Genomic DNA, 20011 nt, shown 5'->3' with positions numbered 1-20011 from the left:
GACTCATCCTGGATAGAAAACCCGAACCCCTTCATAAACACTCAAATTCATTATTTCATGTCAAATCCGATGTGCTGCAGTGCAGAGATACGAGGTAAACAAATGAAAAATGTGTCATTGTCCTTTACACTTATGGACCAAATGTCCTGTCCTGTCCTGGGCTTGTGCAGTTTCTTGTTACAAAGACAGGGAGGGGAAAAAAAACTCTTTCTGCTTCTGTGATCTGATTGTGCCGCCTTTTCTCAGCTGTGATCCAGTGTCTCTGCCGACACTGTGAGGATTACAGGTAAACTGACCCCAGATCAGTGGCTGAGAGGATAGAGAGCCTCGGGGGGGGGCTCATACCAAACTGAAACCTCAGATATGCGGGGGCTTTCCTGTACTCTCCGAAGGGGTTCACTGTCTCTATCTACTCTATATTTGTTGTCTGTACCATTTTGTTTTTTGTTTGCCCCAGTTTCCTCCATTCCCTTTCCATCCCTTGCCTCATACTGACCTAGAAAAATAGTACGGTGGATGAGCTGAATCTCTGTGTGTGTGTGTGTGTGTGTGTGTGTGTGTGTGTGTGTGTGTGTGTGTGTGTGTGTGTGTGTGTGTGTGTGTGTGTGTGTGTGTGTGTGTGTGTGTGTGTGTGTGTGTGTGTGTGTGTGTGTGTGTGTGTGTGTGTGTGTGTGTGTGTGTGTGTGTGTGTGTGTGTGTGTGTGTGTGTGTGTGTGTGTGTGTGTGTGTGTGTGTCCCTGCCTGTAGTGCGTAACCCCTGCGCGGTGAACAATGGAGGCTGCAGCCACCTCTGCCTCCTGGCCCCTGCTCCCAAGGCCTCCAGCTGTGCCTGTCCCACCGGCATCAACCTGCAATCTGATGGAAAGACCTGCACGTCAGGTAGGAAACAACTACAACAATGGAGGAGGTCATCACACAGCAGTTTCCACAATGTCCGTTGAGGATAAACATTAAAAAATATATGTTAATCTAAGTTTTGCATATTAATAGAATTCATGCCTTTTTCTTCAGTGTCCAAAATAACCCAGTTAAATGCCTTCTGTAAGTCCATGTTTAAAGTGTCAACAGTAACTGATGACTTTTCATGGAAGCGAAGAACCAAAATGCAAAGAAAACACGGGTTGCTTGTGAATCCCATATCTACTGCAACCTTCAATGCAACATTATAATTAATGTCTCCATCAACGAAGGCCTGTATTTGACAGTAGTGCGGTGGCAGTGACAAAATTCTTGGAAATGTATCTCTTTAATTCTGAAGATGAAAGGAGAAAAACTGCTCCAAAGACCAAACGAGTTCAAAGGGCTGATGTCAGAAAACCTCTGACGGCTCCCGGGATTATAAAAGCATGTCAGCCCCCTTTTTATTCTGACGGAAAGCTGCTGTGATGTGTGCTGACGCGTGCGTGCGTGTGTGTGTGTGTGCAGGAATGAGCAGCTTCCTCATCTTTGCACGGAGGACCGACATCAGGATGGTTTCTCTGGACATCCCATACTTCGCCGACGTGGTTCTGGCCGTCAACAGCTCCATGAAAAACACCATCGCCATCGGCGTCGACCCCCAAGGAGGTTTGTTACGTTCGCTAAAAAAATAGCCTGTTTCAAAAAGATGTAGAACACGGTGTGTGTGTCCTTACACGTGAACGTGTGTCGCCTCCCTGCAGCGAAAGTTTACTGGTCTGACAGCACCCTGAAGAAAATCAGCAGAGCTAACTTCAACGGAACAGAATATGAAGACATCATATCTACGGGTGAGGACGGAGACTCAAAGTGTGCAATACTGTCAAACTTCTCATTCTCAACTTCTAAATGTATCTCTGTCTGTTTCCCTCTGCAGGGTTGGTCACAACTGATGGTCTGGCGGTGGACGCCCGCGGCAGGAAGATCTACTGGACGGACACGGGAACCAACCGCATCGAGGCAGCCAACCTGGACGGCTCCATGAGGAAAGTTCTCGTGTGGCAGAACCTGGACAGCCCCCGAGCCATCGCTCTCTATCATGAGATGGGGTGAGGCTGCTAGAACGCTGTAGCTTTTCAATTTTTTTCCAGAACATTTTGGTCCAAATCTTTAAATTAAATTGTCTGAGATGTAATCGGATTTCATGGCTCATTTTTTGACCATTGCAAAAAGGAGGATTGTGATCAATGCAATTAATGACTCTCCTTACTTTCAGTCTTCTTGCACTATCCGACCATTGACATCTGTGTACTCTCTCTCTCTCCTGTCCAGGTATATGTACTGGACGGACTGGGGAGAACACGCCAAGCTGGAGCGCTCGGCGATGGACGGATCCGACCGCGTGGTCCTCATCAGCAACAACCTCGGCTGGCCCAACGGCCTGGCCATCGACATGGCTGGCTCCCAGCTACTGTGGGCCGACGCCCACACTGAGGTTAGCAGTGACTCATGAATTTTAAGCACACAAATTAGAAATTGGACAAAAGCCTCGCTCTTTTTCTTAGAAGGACTGTTAAGTAATTGAAGTTGATTGTCCAAGATTATAGAGAATCACTTGAGGTCAGTCTGGATCAGAGGAACTGTTGAAAATAATAATAATATCTAAGTTTTCCAAGAAAAAAATATTTATAGAGAGCACAAGCCACAATAATAAAATTATTTTGGACAATAAAAAGTTCAGTGAAAGAAAAGGCAGTTTGTTCCGGGAAGGCGTACTAAATCAAAGAAACTGCAGAAGTGTAAGTCAGTAGAAATAAGATTTAAAAGGGTAAATGGATAGAATAAAAATGCAGTAAGACAAAAAGCATCAGATGTGTTCTGGAGTCTTGGTGATAAACCCTCTCGTATCTCTCCGGTCCTCTCCAGCGTATCGAGGCTGCCGACCTGAACGGGCAGAATCGCCACACCCTGGTGACGCCGGTCCAGCACCCGTATGGTTTAACCCTGCTGGGGCCGCACATCTACTGGACTGACTGGCAGAGCCGCAGCATCCAGCGAGCTGACAAGAACACAGGGGCCAACACCATCACTGTGCGAGCCAACCTGCCAGGCCTCATGGACATCCAGGCCGTGGACAGGGAGAGGCCGATGGGTGAGTCTGCGGGACAAGAAGATTGTTTCATTGTAGGAGGCGTAGGATCCTGTATTTTTTGTAGTGTCTCTTTTATTTAACTGCATCTCTGTCTCCGGCCTCCTTAGGTTTCAATAAGTGTGGCAGGAGGAACGGGGGCTGCACCCACCTCTGCCTCCCTCGTCCCAATGGCACGTCCTGCGCCTGTCCCACCGGCATCTTGCTCAAGGGAGACGGCAGGTCGTGCGACGACTCCCCGGAGACATACCTGGTTTTCTCCAACCGCGTCAGCGTGCGCAGAATCTCCCTGGACACCAACGACCACACCGACGTGCATGTGCCGGTGCCCGAGCTGCACAACGTCATCTCGCTGGACTACGACAGCGTGGATGGAAAACTTTACTACACCGATGTTACCCTCGATGTTATAAGGTGCGAACTCAAAAAAAACATCTGCACACAAACTCTCTTTTGCCATTTATGTTTTAGCTTTCGTTATAGTGACTAGGGATCAATGATTATTATCTATACTAATTGAGGTCAGTCCATCTAATGTCGATCTCTTACTCAGGCGTGCAAACCTAGACGGCAGTGGCATGGAGACGGTGATCAGCCAGGGCCTGAAGACCACCGACGGGCTGGCCGTAGATTGGGTGTCCCGGAACATGTACTGGACCGACACCGGGCGCAACACCATCGAGGTGGCCCGGCTGGACGGAACGTGCCGCAAAGTCCTGGTCAACAACAGTCTGGATGAACCCAGAGCCATCGCCGTGTTCCCGAGCAAAGGGTAAGACGAGGAAGTGAATGCTTAACCCTCAAGTTAAAATTTTAAGATTTGACTGACGCACTTTTATCTGGAAACCAGATAATGAGCTTTTGTCTGCGTCCTCACCTGCTCTGTCTTTGTCACTGCAGGTTCCTCTTCTGGACCGACTGGGGTCACATTGCGAAGATTGAGCGATCTCACTTGGACGGCTCGGACCGGAAGGTCCTGATCAACACCGACCTGGGCTGGCCCAACGGCCTCACGCTCGACTACGACACACGGAGGTCAGAGAGAGAAGCATATGTGCAGATATTATGAAAGTTTCATGATCTATTCATCCTGATGGAGTAGCAGAAATTATATCTATAAAATAGGAAGAGGCTACTCTCATGTGAACAAGCTAACATTAGCGTAGCTAAGCGGCACTTGGACTTTAAAGCTAGCATATGACTTTACAATTATAACATGCTAACTTTTAGCATGTTAGCATTAACATGCTGGGACATGCTCTTCAGTTATCACTTGAACAAGCTAACATTAGCGTAGCTAAGCTGCACTTGGACTTTAAAGCTAGCATATGACTTTACAATTATAACATGCTAACTGTTAGCATGTTAGCATTAACACTGAATGGGACATGCCCTTCAGTTATCATGTGAACAAGCTAACATTAGCGTAGCTAAGCTGCGCTTGGACTTTAAAGCTAGCATATGACTTTACAATTATAACATGCTAACTGTTAGCATGTTAGCATTAGTATTCTTTATGAGATGGGCTCTTCAGTTATCATGTGAACAAGCTAACATTAGCTTAGCTAAGCAGCTTAAAGCTGACATGGGACATTACAATTCTAACATGCTAAATATTAGCATGTTAACATAAGTATGCTAACATCCCATGATAGCATGTGCAATTGAGTCTGAATGTGTTGGTGCTCCTTCCTGCAGGATCTTCTGGGTGGACGCCCACCTGGACCGGATCGAGAGCTCCGACCTGAACGGGAAACTCCGTCAGATCCTCGTCAGCCCCGTGTCCCACCCGTTCGCCCTCACACAGGTACCCCTCCTCCTCCTCCCGACCGTCCTCACCCTGAGCTGTCAATCACTGGGCTGAACCCTCCTTCCTCCACTCACCTTGCTCTCTTTCACTCATCGGCTCACCGTGTGACTCTCACTGGTCGTCTCTCCGTCCTCCAGCTCATACTGAACCCATTCGACTTAACCATTTCTTCTACTTCCCTTCCACTCTGACCCTCATTTTTCTTCCTCCTCTCTCTCTCTCTCCCTCCCCCCTGTCCCTTCCCTCTCTTCCTCCCATCCCCCTGCTCCTTGTCTGTGTTTTTTTTTCCTCTCTCCTCTCTTCTTCTTCTTCTTCTCCCCCGTTTCCCCAGTTGAAGCCGGTGTCCTCCCCTCTAACCCCTTTCTCCCGACTCTCGCAGCAAGACCGCTGGATCTACTGGACGGACTGGCAGACCAAGTCCATCCAGCGGGTGGACAAACACACGGGCCGCAACAAGGAAACCGTGCTGCCCAACGTGGAGGGCCTCATGGACATTATAGTGGTATCGCCTCACAGACAGACGGGTAAGGGGGCCTTTCCACAGACGACTGCGGCAGACATGACGGGAGACACCAAAGACCTCCCTTTGTTCTCCTAGATAGATGAGACATATTGATCAAGCATCCGGTGTTGCTTTGCAGTCCGTGGGATTCATCGATGTCTGTGTGTCACGTTGACATTAGACTTAAGGATATTTGTCTGTGTCTGTAATAAAAAATTAAGTTTCTATTCTTAAAGGGATATTTTCATAGCAACATCACAAACTAAAGCCTAACAAAATGGCAAACGAAATGTGATCAGTATCTCTATCTACAGTCTGAACAAAAACAAAAACATATACAGACTTTCATTTGATTTGCCAATAATTTTAATCAAAACTGACAAGAAGCTTGTTAATTGGACAGAAGCTTAATTAGATTTATTTAATACTTTATCTTATTTAGTACTTTATCAGAGGTGTAGCCTCTGGTTATTAGTTTTACTTGCATTTACATTTTTTAATCAGTGCTCATATTGAAAAAGGCTGCAACATTGCAACATTTCCAGTGTGACAGAGCTGAAACCTGAGCTCATCTGAAATCAAAACTCATCCAATGAAACTAACCAAACAACAGGAGGAAATATTCCCATTTACACCTCTGAGACAGTTTGGTGCCACTCGTGAATGTCGCCTATCCTCTCATTTAGGTACCAACCTCTGTGGAGTGAGTAATGGCGGCTGCACTCACCTCTGCTTTGCGAAGACCAACACTTTTGTGTGCGCCTGCCCCGATGAACCAGATGGGAGACCCTGTTCCACCAGTGAGTGAACTCAGTATTCGTGTGCTGACCTATGAACCTTGAATTTTCACCCTAATCCCATATTCTTGGCCAATAAGAAATGTTAGTAGCAGATTCTTCGTCACATTTATTCCAGGTTAAAGCAAAGAAATAGGGGTAAAAATCTTTACACAGCAAAACCACTCCTTTGTCCTCCTTTGTCCTATCCGCTCGTGTTTTATCAGTTTCAGGTTACATCCCCACGTCTCCTGCCAGAGGAACCAGCAGCACTCCTGTCCCCAACAAGATCCCCAACGCTCCGACCGACACGCCGCACAGAGGACCAACGCTGGTCAAGTACGTCTGTTTGTCCATTTGAATATTAGAATTAGATACTCAAATGAAACAGATTATGCCACTGAGAATATATATATATATATAGTAGATTATTTTTTTCTGCCAGGTGTGATGGGGTCATTGCTGTAAAATATCATGCATGACTCTTGTTTTTCAAACAATTTCGAATAGCAGCCTGCATCTGTATTCAGAGTTCTTTCAAACCTAAGAGGTTAGAGAATTGCTATGGACTATGTTCATTACTGGCATTAACATCTATCTCTAATGAATCTTTTCATTAAGGTCTTTTCCAACAAATATTAAGTGTTGACCTGACCCGACTTTGACTATATTTTATTTTATCAAACTGGGCTGTTGTCTTATATTTGCAGCTGCACGGACAAGAACCTAAGTGTTGAAGGCTGCTCGAGCAACGTGGTGACGGCTCCCCATGGTCAGTATTCCAGATAGTCGCTCGTTTCTCAGCAGTTTGCAAACTGCATTTAATCTTGAAGGAAAAATGTGACATATACGTCTGAAATTTGGGGAAATTCACATTTAAAGATGTTACCCAAGGATAAAAGAGAAAAGTCATGTATTAATTTCATCGGTGTGTCAATTACAGAGATGGCTGTTTATCCTAGCTTTATGAAAGGACAAAAATACACACTCATTCAGTCATTTAATGATTACAAACACGGATGTAAAATTGAAATATTGTTTTTTTGTTTTTTTGGTGAAGTTGGTAATAGCTGTTTGTATCTTTCTTGAAAGCTAAACAAAAGGGTGGTGTATTTTCTTCTTTTGATGGAGCGATGCTAATAGTTTGGCCCTGCTTCAAGTTTAGCTTTGCTAACCACTAACAGCTGTGTTTTGTTGGAGACACAGTAATTATTAGTTTCCAACTTGTTCACATTATTCACATCAAGCATCATTACAACTGGGAAACGTTTCTTTTTGTCCTGGATCACTATCTGAGTCGGTAGTGTGTGAAAAAGCAAACACATATGGCTGTTAAAATCCGCCAAAGTCCATCATCAATTAGATTTAATGCAAATCAAATGATGAATGAACAGAAATAATAATATTAAGACTTTTCCAAAAACGTAGCCACAAATCGCTTTACTCTAAGACGAATGTCGCAAAACTAAATCAAAATAACTAATACATGTATTTTAAAAAGCTATTATTAAATGGTCGCTCTTTTTTCTGACAAAAATACATTTCAAATGTATATCTCACCCTCACAGCAGTCACACAACTCTTGCAGTCAGTGTTTAAGTCAAATGCATAAAAACTTGACCAGATGGCAAATGACTGTATTTCCTACTGGATTTGCACTAATCATTAATATCTGTGTCACCTGTCTCAGGAGAGGGTCTTCATATCAGCTATGTGATTGGTGGAGTTCTGACCATCCTGGCTATTCTGATCCTCATCGCTGCTCTGATCATTTACAGGTCCGTCCCCCGCTTGACACCTTTTCATACTTGTTTTTTTAAACAGAGGGTATTCCTACTTACATTCAGAACACGCCGACTGGTTCGATGTGTAAGCCATGTGCCGTTTTCCCTCTCTCAGACACAAAAAGTCAAAGTTCGCCGACCCGGGAGTGAGCAACCTGACCTACAGTAACCCCTCGTACCGGACGTCCACGCAAGAGGTGAAGATCGAGGCCTCGCAGAAGCCTCCGATATACAACCAGCTTCGATATAAGAAAGAGGTAAAGAACCACCGGGACACTGAAGTGAACTACTCTTTCTTTTACCCCAAGTATATGAATGGATTTCATGTGAATCCACGATATTTTCTTAGAAATGATCGCAGACTGTGCAGTTGTTCACTGTTCGTCTCTGGTCATCATCGATCGTGTTGAAATATCTTTTTCCTCCCCCCGCTGCAGCTCTCTCATCCCTACAACTCCCTCTCCCCCTTTATCTTTTGACCCACTTGTCCCGTGCAGAGGTAGTTACACAGCATGTAGGAGGCGTGTCCTTTTTGTTTTTTCTTGTTTCTTTGTTTCACCCTCGTTCCTTCTGTCCTTCGCCGCATGCAATCTGCTCTGAAGAAATTAATAATGTCTACCTTTGGGTGCGGTGTCCTGAGATCTGTGATTTGCTGCATGTCAGTGTTTAAACTACTATATTTATATTGGGTTGTGAAACTGACATTTCAGCGAGCAAGGGATCTAAATGTATGGAGAGATTTTGTTAAAGGTGCGACACGTATCATCAACCCGGTTATATAAAAGTGCCAAATCAATAATGAAGCCTTGAAATAACCATAAGAGCATATTGCAGACAGTCGGTGGGACTGTGATATAACTAATAATGATGAAATTCCAGCATACATTCCCAATAAAACCCTGATAGTTTCTGCTGCAACATGTTCGTATTCGTGAGGTAGAGAATGTAAGAAGTTGATGATGCATTAGTTTTGGCTTTATTCATCAAAGCTCCAAATCAAATCCATTTTCCAGTTCTGTACATTCCAAACCAATTGCACCAGCTGTCGGTGTAAAGACAAACAAACAAACCGAGCGGCGGTTTCAGGTGAGAGCGCTGACACTGAGTGATGTGAGGCGAGCTGCTTTTTTTCAAATTAATCCTGCTGCAACAGACTGAATAATTTCCATGATGAGTATCATACGCAACACTACAGACCAGTTCCTTTTGCTCCCATCCCCCTGTTTAGTTTTTTTTCTTTGGTGCCATAAAACAATCCAGTAGATTACACAGCCTGGCAGCCCCGCTGATTTATTATATTTCCGGTTATTGCTGCAGCACGTCAATCTGAAAATGTGAAAAAATAACTAACCCCAGAAGGAAGCACAGCGTTACTAAAAGGAACCGAACTCGCTGTGCATGGGTTTGTGTTTGAGGGTGATCATTTGTTCTGCAGTGTTGTGCAGTTTGACGCTGATGTGATTGTCAAAGGGGAAATCCACCGTTTACAGGTTGAACTTTATAACGACTTTTTGTTGCACGATATATTGTCCCTCGAGATTATCGCAATAAATGATATTATCATTCCTCTAAGACCATTTTTTATACAGAATCATGTGAGCTATATGGTCGTTGGTGCAAGTCCCACATGGATGTTATCCCTAGTTTAGGCCTCAGACAAAACAAACAAGTTGAAGACACGGTGCCTTTTAGAAAAATACTAAGAAATCCATATTTCTGACATTTTATAGACTAATAAAATGAACAGGTGACAGGACAGAAGCAGGGAGACTTTGTTGGACTGTTGACAAACACTCATGTAGACACGATGGCTGTTATTGAGGTCAATAAAAATTATTGATTTCATATTTATGTATCGTACGATTAAGTCGATGATGTAATTATCGTGACAGGCCTAGAAGGAAGGAAGGGAGGATGAGAGATAGGAATAGAGCCAGGTGGTGGCTTTCCCAAGATTATTACATTGAAAACAAAACGTTATTTGATTCCTAGGAATTGTTAAATTGAACAGATCGAGCCTGCGGGTGGATTTTTCCTTTAAACTGCTGACAAGTGTTGAGGCCGTCGCTCCGACTGAACCAACTGTGTGTCGCTGTTCGCAGGGGGGAGTGGACGGAGGCTACACCAAGGAGAAGATCCGCATCGTGGAGGGCGTGTGCCTCCTGTCCCACGAGGAGCTTTACTGGGACGACCTGAAACAGATCAAGCCGTCCCGCGGCGGCCTGCACACCTGCATGCGCACGGACACCGTGTCGCTGCAGGCCAGCAGCGCGTCGCTCGACGACGGCGAGACGGAGCAGCTGCTGCAGGAGGAGGCGTCCGAGTGTTCCTCCATCGCCACCCTGACCCCCTCGGCCATCACCCCGCAGCGCCACGCCCAGCACAGCCTGCCCGACACCGGCTGGACCTCCACGCGCAAGCCCTCCACCGAGAGCGAAGTGTGAGGGGGTCGTCTCCGCCCTCACCCCCTCCCCCTCCGCCCTCTGTGCTTTATCTCAACCTCAGTCATCCGATACACACAAACACAAACATCTGTATTTATAGCTGGTACAAAAAGTTACACGTAAATAGGTACACACACGGTGACGGTACGTATGAAACTGGTTCGACACAATTAAGCTCCGATCAACACAACTGCTGTCTCTGAAAATGGGGCTCCGTCCTACTTGCGCGCGCACACACACACGCACACACACACACACACACACACACACAGTACAGTACAGTACCCTCAGTGCTACCGCCTTCAGGCAAAAACTGATAAACTAACGAGCATGCTGGAATGAAGAAAGCCAATATCTCTGGGGAGGAGGTGAACAGAGACACAGAGCGTTACGGTACCTGGACCTTTTTTTTTTTTTTTTTTAAAGGATGCAGACTCTCAATGCGACGAAGCGCTTCTCTGTGTACAGCTTCACCTTTTCCTTTCTTTGTGAACTTTCTCGCCCCTCCCCTTTGTACAAAGCTAAAACGAGACCCACTCCCTGGACGCTCTCTCTCTCCCTCTCTCTCTCTCTCTCTCTCTCTCTCTCTCTAATACCACTCATGAACTTTTATTTATGTACGTTTTTTGTACCTGTAGAGTGGGTTTTGCTGACTTTCTCAGAGGAACGGCGACGGACGGAGCATCGCGTTGGAAACTTTTTTTCCGTGCCGCAGGACCTGGTTTTTGTTCAAGAGTTGTATTTATGACAGTGCCAAAGGGCGAGACTCCCAACGAGTCTCCACGCTTCTTTTCTCTCCGCGTTCACACTATTCCTTAACAGAAATGCATCCCGGTTGTTTCCTCTGTGCCCTCCACCAGTGCGAGACCTCAGTCGAGGACATGTGCTTCTAATTTCTTCTTTTTTTTTTACAGCCTCCGATGGGTCAAGCGAGGCCTGGCTGTGGCTTGTTGCACAAGTCCCTTTATCTAGAAAAGTAAACTGAAAGGAGCTTTTTTGGTGTGTGATTTTCTTCTCTTTTTTTCTCCTTTTTTTTCCTAAGTCGTGATTCAACCGTTGTTGATCGTCAGTGCAGAGCAGAGGAAGCCGCGATGATGTAACAGCCTAAGTGCCAAACATTTCATTCTTTCTTTTCCCGCCTTCAGCTGTATATTTATTTTTTGGTTCTCAGAGGTTTTAAAATGTACCTGAAATTCTTTTCACTTGGGTTTTTCGACACAGAAATCACACCGAAAAAGACTCACTTACCTTCTATTCAGCCACGCAGATAGTTGTGCTTATATTTACCCAGCTGTAGGTGAACACGTCTCTGGGGTTTCCCTCCGTCTTTTCAAGAAATACAGTGCAGGTACCTGGGGTTTACTATCCAGACAAATGAGCACTTACAATTGCAATTTGAAGCTCTTTGAATCTTAATTTTAACATGTTCAACAATTACTTTTATTCAGTTTTTATCGAAAAACAGATTCCCTTAATCTTTTGATGTACTATACACTTGATATCCAACTACATTTATTACTTATGTCATCTCTCCTATTTTTCAAACAAGAACGAAAAAAGATTGAAGTGCCATTCGGTCCTTGGTTTAAGGTTTATGAGAAAAGTAGTTTGTATTTATTGTTAAAGGTTCGCTACAAACAGAAATATCAACTACATTGAGGTCACTCACTGCATATTACATATTTTTTCCAAAAAGACCACCCTCACTTTTTACAAACTGGACATGATAATGTTGAGAAAGGTTAGGATTTTTTTAGGGATATTTTGCTTCACAAATCAAATTTCCCTACTTCTACGAACATAATCACAAAAGTTTCGGTTTCACTTTGCCCCCCCCCCCCCTCGTGTCGGGATAGCGACGAAGTTTCAGAGGCGAATAGATCAAAACCTTGGCACAGTTGTACAACCAAAAGCATCTGCGTGACCAAACACTGTCGGAGGCGAATGAGAACATTTGTTCCTTTTTCGTTATTTTAATTTTTGCATCCATCAGCTCTAAATCTGTAATGCGTGTAAAGCAGCATCTGCCACAGAGCAGAATAACAGTGGGTAACTTAGAACACTGTGCATGTCTGACACCCCCCCCCATCAGACAGTTTGAGGGTTATAGTTTAGAAAATATATCACTTACAACTTACTGAAAAAGAGAAGAAAAAAAAATAAGAATTTAATACAAGTAAAAGATATTATGCATTGCTTTAACTTTTTAGAGTACACATTCTGTCTGTAGTTGAAACACGGTACAAGGAAAATACTATATTGTTATATTGACAAATATATCAGTTTAGACTTTATAGAATGAACCATGTATTTTTTTGAAGTATCTGCTACAAAGCTCAGCAACTTGCTGATTTGCTGCTAGACGAAGCACTGAGGCCAATGAACGAGGGTCTTGGCAGCTACATAACCACGGTCCCCCCCCCCCCCCCCCCCCCCCCCCCCCCCACACACACACACACACACACACACACACACACACACACCCCCCACCGACGGTTGGTTGACGGTTTAGGCCTACAGAGCAACACGGCAACCAAACAACAACCCGGCTCCGCGATCCCTCCAACTCTGCTGCAGGAATGCTACAAACTGTACAGATTTTATTATTATCATGCCGATATAAGAGGAAAAGAAAAAACATTTCTGCTGAAGATATTTTGCGTCGATTTAAGTTGTATAGTCTTTTGTACAAAGGGATTTCATGAGCGTTTCTAGACATGTATTAATTTTACTCACTGGAGAAGAACATTATTTTTTTTGTTGTTTTTTTTGCTGGATTATTTTAACCACTGTGTTTCCAAGCCTTTGTAAATGATAGGGAAGGTGCCAGTTATTTAATAGTTGCTCTTTTTATCTTATCTGGAATACTGGTCGCGTATAGCTGTTGTAAAGTTAACAAAAAAAAAGAGGTATTTATGATTTCTGTTTGGTTGTCACTTGATGTGTAAATATGAAAAAAAAGACTGTATATGTATTTCCATGACAGTACTAACAAGCTGTGTTGTGTGATATAGTGAATTATCCCTTTGCTATCTTTTAATATAAAACTGCATTTTTTTGCATTTCAATGCAACTTGTGACTCGCTCATCTCTGTGCTCCGGCTGCGCCCGACACGACGATCACGGAGCAAATAAAGGACCCGCGGGTGTAGTTATGGTGGAGAATTACATTATAAAATGGCTTTTAATAGCAAGTAAATCTGAAGTGTTGTAGGTGACGACATAAAAAAAGAAGAGACCAGATGGTAAGAGGAGGATGAACAAATAGCATTTGCCCAAGAAAATACTCCTCAAAGTGAGATAATGAAGGCTAATTTAATGTAATGTAATTTATCTGGTTCATACTCAAAAATACACAGTTTTATTAAACATCTCAAATGAAAACGTTTAAAATAAGGATTCAAATAAATGTAGAATTTTGTTAAAGTAGGTTGCACACAACTTAAAACACACAAAATTAACTCATGGTAGAATAAATAAACTAATTTATTTTTTTAATTTTCTGTATTAAAAAAAACAGAAGTAAAACCCTGACGCACATGTGATAGATATACAACTTGTCATTGGCGGAAGGAACTTCCGACTGTCCAATGAGCGGCCAGCGTCCCAGGGCGGTTGAGCCAATCAACGATCGGCTTCACCGGATACGCTCTTTTAAACCAGAAGTGAACCGCTTGCGTCCGCAGCTAATGCGACGACGAGCAAGAAACTCTACAAACATGAAACTCTACAAACATGGTAATTCAAGACACCTACTTATTATTTGTGAGTTTACTGAGTGTTTAAAAAAAACCTTAGAAGTTGTTGGTTGACCGTTTTAGTCGAGTTTATTGGCGAAAGTACGATGCTAGTTTAGCCAACAAGCTAACAGTGAGTCAACGGTTTGTCTGTTTATGTCTTTGACAAACTGCTCTGACTGTTTGTCGTCAACTTGAAGAACAAATTTAACATGCAGCCCACCACCGTGGTTTATTGTACCGACGCCTAACTAAGGGTGTATCCGATATTAGGCCACGTTTTTTATGCGCATGTCTGTGGTGAGTTACAGCTAACCTGCGTGTGCTCTGTGTGCTCCGTCGTCGTGTTGCTAAGCTAAGCGTCGCTCGAGCAGTGACCCGGATGAAGCCGCCTGCAGGACCCAGTCATGTGAACACTTCAGGTAAATATATATAAATACACACACACACACACACACACACACACACACACACACATAAATAAACTGAACAGTGTCTCCTACACGTCAGGTGTTGCACGTCCGAACCCGGAGGGGGTGGCGGGTGTGAGGGTGATGAGTTGCACCAATCAGTCGGGGTGTCTGCTGCAGTGGCACCAGCACCTCGACCCGATCCAACCTGAGGACACACACTGTGCACAGGGGCCATCTGACTCTACCCCCCCCCCCCCCCCCATAAACTCATGTGACATAGATGAGACAATAACATTGTCATTTTACTGGCTCATCATTTTGGTGGGTGTCATGTGTTTCAACAACAGCACAATCTACAGCCTCCAAACTAGGAGCTGCAGCTATTGATTATTTTCTCTATTAATCTATTAGTTGTTTGGTACGTGACATGGTGAAAAGTGTCCATCGTGTTTCCCAAAACCACAAGGTGATGTTTTCTGTCCCCACACCAAAGATATATCAGTTCACTGTCACAGAGGAGCAAAGAAACCAGAACATATTCACATTTAAGAAGCTGAAATCTGAGCATTTTTTCCTTTTCCCCCATAAAAACTACTTGATTATAGTGTTGCAGATCAATTATCAAAATAGTTAAATTAGTAATCGAGTAACTGTTGCAGCTCTAATCCAAAACAACTTCAATTAGTGACTACATTTAATTTTTTTTTTTTATTGCAATAGTCTTGTATTACCCTGCATTCGGTTTACAAACACGTTAACACCACAGCATGGGTGGAGTTTGCTACTTAAAAAAATATAATTTGGCAAAGTGCTTTAAATGTAATGTTTAAAGCTACCTAATGTTACCTAAACAAAGTTTACTGTAAAGTTAATATTCAGCTGAAGGTTTGCAATACGCTGTTATTTGCACATTGCCACGGTCTGATGCTGAGATTACTTTGTACGGCTGCTTGGTGATGCTGATTAAATCAAACGTGTATTAAAATTGAATATTTGTCTGGTTGTAATTTGAAATTAACCGGAGAAAGGCGGTTCTTCAATATTGAACTTGTTTTGTGTTCATATATTAGACGATTTGTTTGAATATAATTATATAAAAAGGCGATCAGCGCATTTTTTTTCACTGATCCTGAAGAGTTTTATTAATACTTTCTGTTTCTCTGTTTTTGGTTAGTCGAGCATCTGCGAGATGAAGAATAGAGTTTCTCAAGCTCCTCTCCCTCAAACAGGACCATCGGCTCACTGACCTGGAGGCAACTCTTCTTTTCTCAAGGTCTGTTTTCCAGATGTGCGATGCTACATCTATCCAAACTAGGAGAGGTTTTTATACTTTACCTACAAAAAGGGTTGCACAAAATAAAACTCTTTGACTTTCCAATATATTGTTTACGGCGTTTTACAGCCACTGGGGCGTGACAGTGATGAGTTGCACTATTAGGTGGGCTGCTGATTGCAGTGGCACGGCGGACCCGTCCTGACAACCTGTGGTGACAACCCATTGTGCACAGGGGCCATCTGAGTCACCCCCACCACACCTGACAGGGAAAAAAGTGTGCCACTGTTAAATGGTTTTCTTTTGTCATTTTCTGACTCGCCCTTTTTTTTTCTTCTTGTTATCGTCCTTTCCCAGCCTGATGGTGGGAGACTTCAAAGATGTGGTTAGACGGAGTGTTCCAGCCTTTGTGAACACGGAGAAGACAAAATGTTGCCTGCCTGCAAATGTTTTCACGTCCTAAAGGATGGAAGAATCAAATGACTTGAACCTGGGGCCTGGTGAGGAAAAGTTAACATGTTTTTATTTAATCTTTTCTCTCACTGACAAATGTAGTCAAATTTGACATGGTGTAAATCTGTCTGGTTGGACAACAGGGAAGTATCAGTACAGTTTAGAGATTGGTGTAGTCACTCGAGTGATCGGGCCAAATAATGTGAGAAAATAAATCATAGATTTTGTTCAGAACAATCACGTTTCAGTTGTTGATGAAGGTGTTTTCACTGAGGCTTTGCTCTTTGTCCAGAACATCAGTTTGTTTCTTACTGTGTAAATAACTCGATCCATTTCTCAGTTGCTCTTTTGTTTGCCAATGACCCAGTTAAAACTTGGTCCGCTTTGATTAGTGGTCCACTTGATAGTTGCACAACCACTCGATTGTCCCGATTTATAAAATGTCCCCTGTCATTTTTCTGTCCCTCCCTGCCCTCTTTGTAACTGCAGGCGGCCTCACTGGTACAGTCACAGGTCAGAATTTTGACCTCCACCTGCTGCTCACATCTCCTGTCCTTCATCCCTGAGCTGCTGCAGTACGACCTGGGCTGACCCCATCTGAAGCAGAAACACAATTCCAGTACGTGTTTGCACTGAATGACTGTGTTGTTGTGGGTATCTTCCCCTTAACCTCTGAAAGAGAAGGGTGAGAGTAGGTGTTGAGGTTGGTTGCACGGACTGTTGTCAGAAGAGACAATGGTGGATGATATGAATGGATTTTAACTGTTATTTCATATCTGTCTGTGGACCTGAAAACCACAAATGGATGGAATGTCAAGCTAAACTTGTTTTGTCTGAAGACCTAGAAGCACCTTTTTTCTGCTCCGTCGTGTTAGTATCTAACTCTGAAGAAATGTCAATCTGTGTTTTTCGTTTTTGTAGATGGACAAGGCGTTGGACCAGAGGAGCCTGTCAGGAGTGATGGTGAACAACATCAGCGATGCCGTAGCTGCTTGTCATCCTCAACATGAACACTGATCATCTGTTTGTTACCCGAGAAGACGACTTGAAGCTCTGCAGCTGTATTCAGAGATTATAGCTGGTGAGACGGGGGGCAATGAAACTGTTTACTGAGCATTATAGCATGTAAACTTTTTAGAGTAATAGCCCAAAATCACAAACCTGAATATGAGCATAATGTCTATTATAAAACAAGGTCCAGACACACTGAAGGGAATATGCTGAAAGTGGTCTGAGACTTTTTTTTATTTCTTGCGTCGTCAGTGGTCACAGCTAATCATAAATATCAGCATGTTCTCTGTGGTTTCTGCACATCTGAAATATCATGATCGTGATCTAACTAAAAAATAAAGGCAACATATTTTTATAGAAACTTGTGTCCTAGTTTTATTTGGAAATGAGAAATTTATTTTGAAAAAACAATCAGCAGAGCGTGAGGCGAACAAAGTAAAATTTCAATTAAGTGAAGAAGAAAATATTTTCTTAAGATCATCTAGTTGTTAAGGATGAACAGTAGAGAAAAGTTCTCAGACCAGTGAAGGGAACTGGCGTGAGGTCAACATGTCCTCCTCAGCTGTACAGTGAGTCAGTGACCACCAGGTGGCAGGTGGACACCAGTCTTCAGTCCGCATGTGTCCTCCTGTCGGCTCAGTCGAGGTTTAATAAGGCGACTCATCTCACCGGATTTATTCTGTTACAGAAATAGGCTCCACACAGAAACCTAGAACTCCTGTGGGGACCTGGTTCACGTCCAAATCTTTTGATTCCAAAAATCCTTCACCCAATTCACACAAAAAAATCTCCATTTTGAATATTCATGTCTACTTCACACATTAGCATAGCTAAGATGTTCACTGACTAAAATCGTCTGACTGAGAAATGTATTCATGCACTTGTGCTACATGATCCTTTGGTTCTCAGGGTATAAACAAAGGTCCAATGTGCAGAGTCAAGACTGGATTCCGATCCACCTCCATCCACAGCTTCAAACTTTCGGTGTCTCCACTGAGGAAGAAGAAGAAATGCGAATGTTCTTTATTATTATGAAATGTGGATTCGAAACACGTGGTCAAAAGAATCCATAATGTATTTGAATAATAGCTTCTTGTTTTTCTTTTTATATTTATTGTGGGCCAGATGAGCGTCTGACTGTTTAACAGACATTTCAATGGAAACTATTTTTGTTTTTCAGCGTGATCCCTTGTCCCATTGAGAGGGCTGGTAATCCATCTTGAAAAGTTTGTATCTGGACCAGGGTGATCCAGTCCAATGTTGCTTTGAAAGACCTGGGCCCATCTTTTATCTGGATTAAAATGATCTGGATTTGGCAAAGCTATGTTTTCCCCCTCCAGGATCACGCAGCCCATCTTACTTTTGTCCCGTTTTTTTTTTTCGAAGCAACGCTGGGTCGGTTTTACTTTTTTCGAAAACAACACAAATTTCGAGCTTTGATCCGTTCCAGAGTGGTTCAGACTTTTGAACGGCCGGGCCCTGGAACGAAAGTAGAATGGAATCTGTGATCCTGGAAAACAAAACACAACACCTCTTTTGAACAACTGCGTTCGAATGATCCTCAGAGAACTCGTCGTTTTGAACTTTCTTCTCTTTTATTCATCAGTGCTGATACAGACCAATGACACAGTGGACAGTGCATTATTAAAAGATGAAGCTCTGGTGTATATGTATATATATATATGTATATATATACATATACACACACACCTCTCTTTTAATACCTGTGGTAGTTTTGCCAGGAGACGGCAGACAGCAACGTTTGCTCTGACATCAAACGTCTGATGTCTGTCTGCCAGCGGCACTTGTTGATCCGTGCGAGCGAGTTCTCTCCTCCCTTTGATATCGAGGCCGGCGAAGCGCCTGCAGTGTCGTAGTGGAACGACTCCGTTTCATTATTCACCGCGTTCCTGATCCTTTTCGCCGTCGTCTGATGAACGCGTCTTCCGCGTGTAACTTTACACGCCAGTCCGCGAAGGGTGCTTCCGTGGGAGGGGGGGCCACGAGCTCGCCGACTTCAGTTGAATCAATTATTCATCGGTTTTTGTTTTCGGAACCGACGGCAGATTTCGGCGCGGAGCCTTTTCGGAAGGGTTGCGTCGTCCTGTTCGCGGCAAACACTCCGATCTTTGGAGATCTCTGAGCACCGCAGGAGCCACGTTCAGCGCCGGTTCACTTTGTTTTCCTCGACCGACCCAGTCGATATCGGCCCGAGCTGAACGTCGTCCTCTGCCTCTGAACTCTGATGTGCGTTGACAGGAGGAGGTGGTTGGTTGGTTGGTTGGTTACGGCGGAATGTTTTGTTCCGAGGCTGTGTTCACTCTCCTGTCCTCAGTGATGTTCGGGGCCGCGGTGTGATGTGATGTGCGCTCTGTTCACTGAGGTGTGATCCTTCAGTCCTGTTATTGTTTGTTTTCCTTCTGGCTGAGTGACGGACGCACGATGGACGGTTCCTCTCCTCCCTCCTGATCTCCACCTCAACCGATTAAAAAAACAAAAAACAAGAAAACTGTAGAAACGGAAGAAATTCACAGTGAAAGTTAAATTAAATGTTTCAAGAGACCGGGCTGGAAACTACTGACTATTGACCTTGTTGCATTTACAAAAAATCATGAAAAAGGCCCAACAGTCTTTTCCACAGCGGTAGGAGACGTATTCACAGTATCCAGAGTCAACTGGTCGTTTGCTCAGTAAAACGTATGGCGTAGATCCAGTTTTCACTAGTTTGTTTGTATCTCGTGTTGTCTCTTCAGGTTTTCGCG

General features: G+C 43.7%; 1 protein-coding gene, 2 long non-coding RNA genes and 2 other non-coding genes across 8 annotated transcripts in view; 4 read left to right on the top strand and 1 right to left on the bottom strand.

The window, feature by feature from the left end:
- The window catches only part of lrp4 (low density lipoprotein receptor-related protein 4), a 110485-nt gene extending 97055 nt beyond the window's left edge, over window positions 1–13430 (top strand). Inside the window, exons 22-39 of one of the 3 annotated variants that reach the window (XM_035628276.2) lie at window positions 748–879; window positions 1426–1566; window positions 1662–1748; window positions 1835–2006; window positions 2230–2392; window positions 2824–3049; window positions 3157–3460; window positions 3600–3818; window positions 3947–4081; window positions 4745–4853; window positions 5188–5380; window positions 6045–6158; window positions 6362–6473; window positions 6845–6906; window positions 7825–7912; window positions 8034–8175; window positions 8356–8417; window positions 10021–10155. In XM_035628276.2, the coding sequence (XP_035484169.2) occupies window positions 748–879; window positions 1426–1566; window positions 1662–1748; window positions 1835–2006; window positions 2230–2392; window positions 2824–3049; window positions 3157–3460; window positions 3600–3818; window positions 3947–4081; window positions 4745–4853; window positions 5188–5380; window positions 6045–6158; window positions 6362–6473; window positions 6845–6906; window positions 7825–7912; window positions 8034–8175; window positions 8356–8397 (2441 nt within the window). In that variant the 3' untranslated portion in view covers window positions 8398–8417; window positions 10021–10155. Of the gene's footprint in view, window positions 1–747; window positions 880–1425; window positions 1567–1661; window positions 1749–1834; window positions 2007–2229; window positions 2393–2823; window positions 3050–3156; window positions 3461–3599; window positions 3819–3946; window positions 4082–4744; window positions 4854–5187; window positions 5381–6044; window positions 6159–6361; window positions 6474–6844; window positions 6907–7824; window positions 7913–8033; window positions 8176–8355; window positions 8418–10020 lie in introns of all 3 variants that reach the window. The other 2 variants (XM_035628275.2, XM_035628274.2) reach the window with 2 other exon arrangements.
- Window positions 2916–5078, bottom strand: LOC118302260. Its single transcript, XR_004790495.1, has 5 exons — window positions 4931–5078; window positions 3924–4066; window positions 3596–3777; window positions 3198–3403; window positions 2916–3055 (listed from the first exon to the last, which is right to left on the bottom strand). It is a non-coding gene; the product is annotated as an uncharacterized LOC118302260 (long non-coding RNA).
- A 517-nt stretch (window positions 13431–13947) lies between the features above and the next one.
- LOC118302259 lies at window positions 13948–17581 on the top strand. Of its 2 annotated transcripts, none has more exons than XR_004790493.2 (6): window positions 13948–14100; window positions 14455–14521; window positions 15687–15785; window positions 16143–16285; window positions 16728–16857; window positions 17160–17579. It is a non-coding gene; the product is annotated as an uncharacterized LOC118302259 (long non-coding RNA). The 2 variants fall into 2 exon arrangements; XR_004790494.2 differs by having other exon boundaries at window positions 14011–14100; window positions 14411–14521; window positions 17160–17581.
- On the top strand, window positions 14644–14757 carry LOC118303505. Its single transcript, XR_004790761.1, has one exon. It is a non-coding gene; the product is annotated as a small nucleolar RNA SNORD67 (small nucleolar RNA).
- On the top strand, window positions 15924–16037 carry LOC118303506. Its single transcript, XR_004790762.1, has one exon. It is a non-coding gene; the product is annotated as a small nucleolar RNA SNORD67 (small nucleolar RNA).
- Window positions 17582–20011: the final 2430 nt, after the last annotated feature.

The sequence above is a fragment of the Scophthalmus maximus genome, chromosome 4 (assembly GCF_022379125.1).
Source record: "Scophthalmus maximus strain ysfricsl-2021 chromosome 4, ASM2237912v1, whole genome shotgun sequence".
Taxonomy (NCBI): Eukaryota; Metazoa; Chordata; class Actinopteri; order Pleuronectiformes; family Scophthalmidae; genus Scophthalmus; species Scophthalmus maximus.
Note: the sequence above shows the minus strand (reverse complement) of the source record. Positions and strands in the feature narration are given on the sequence as shown.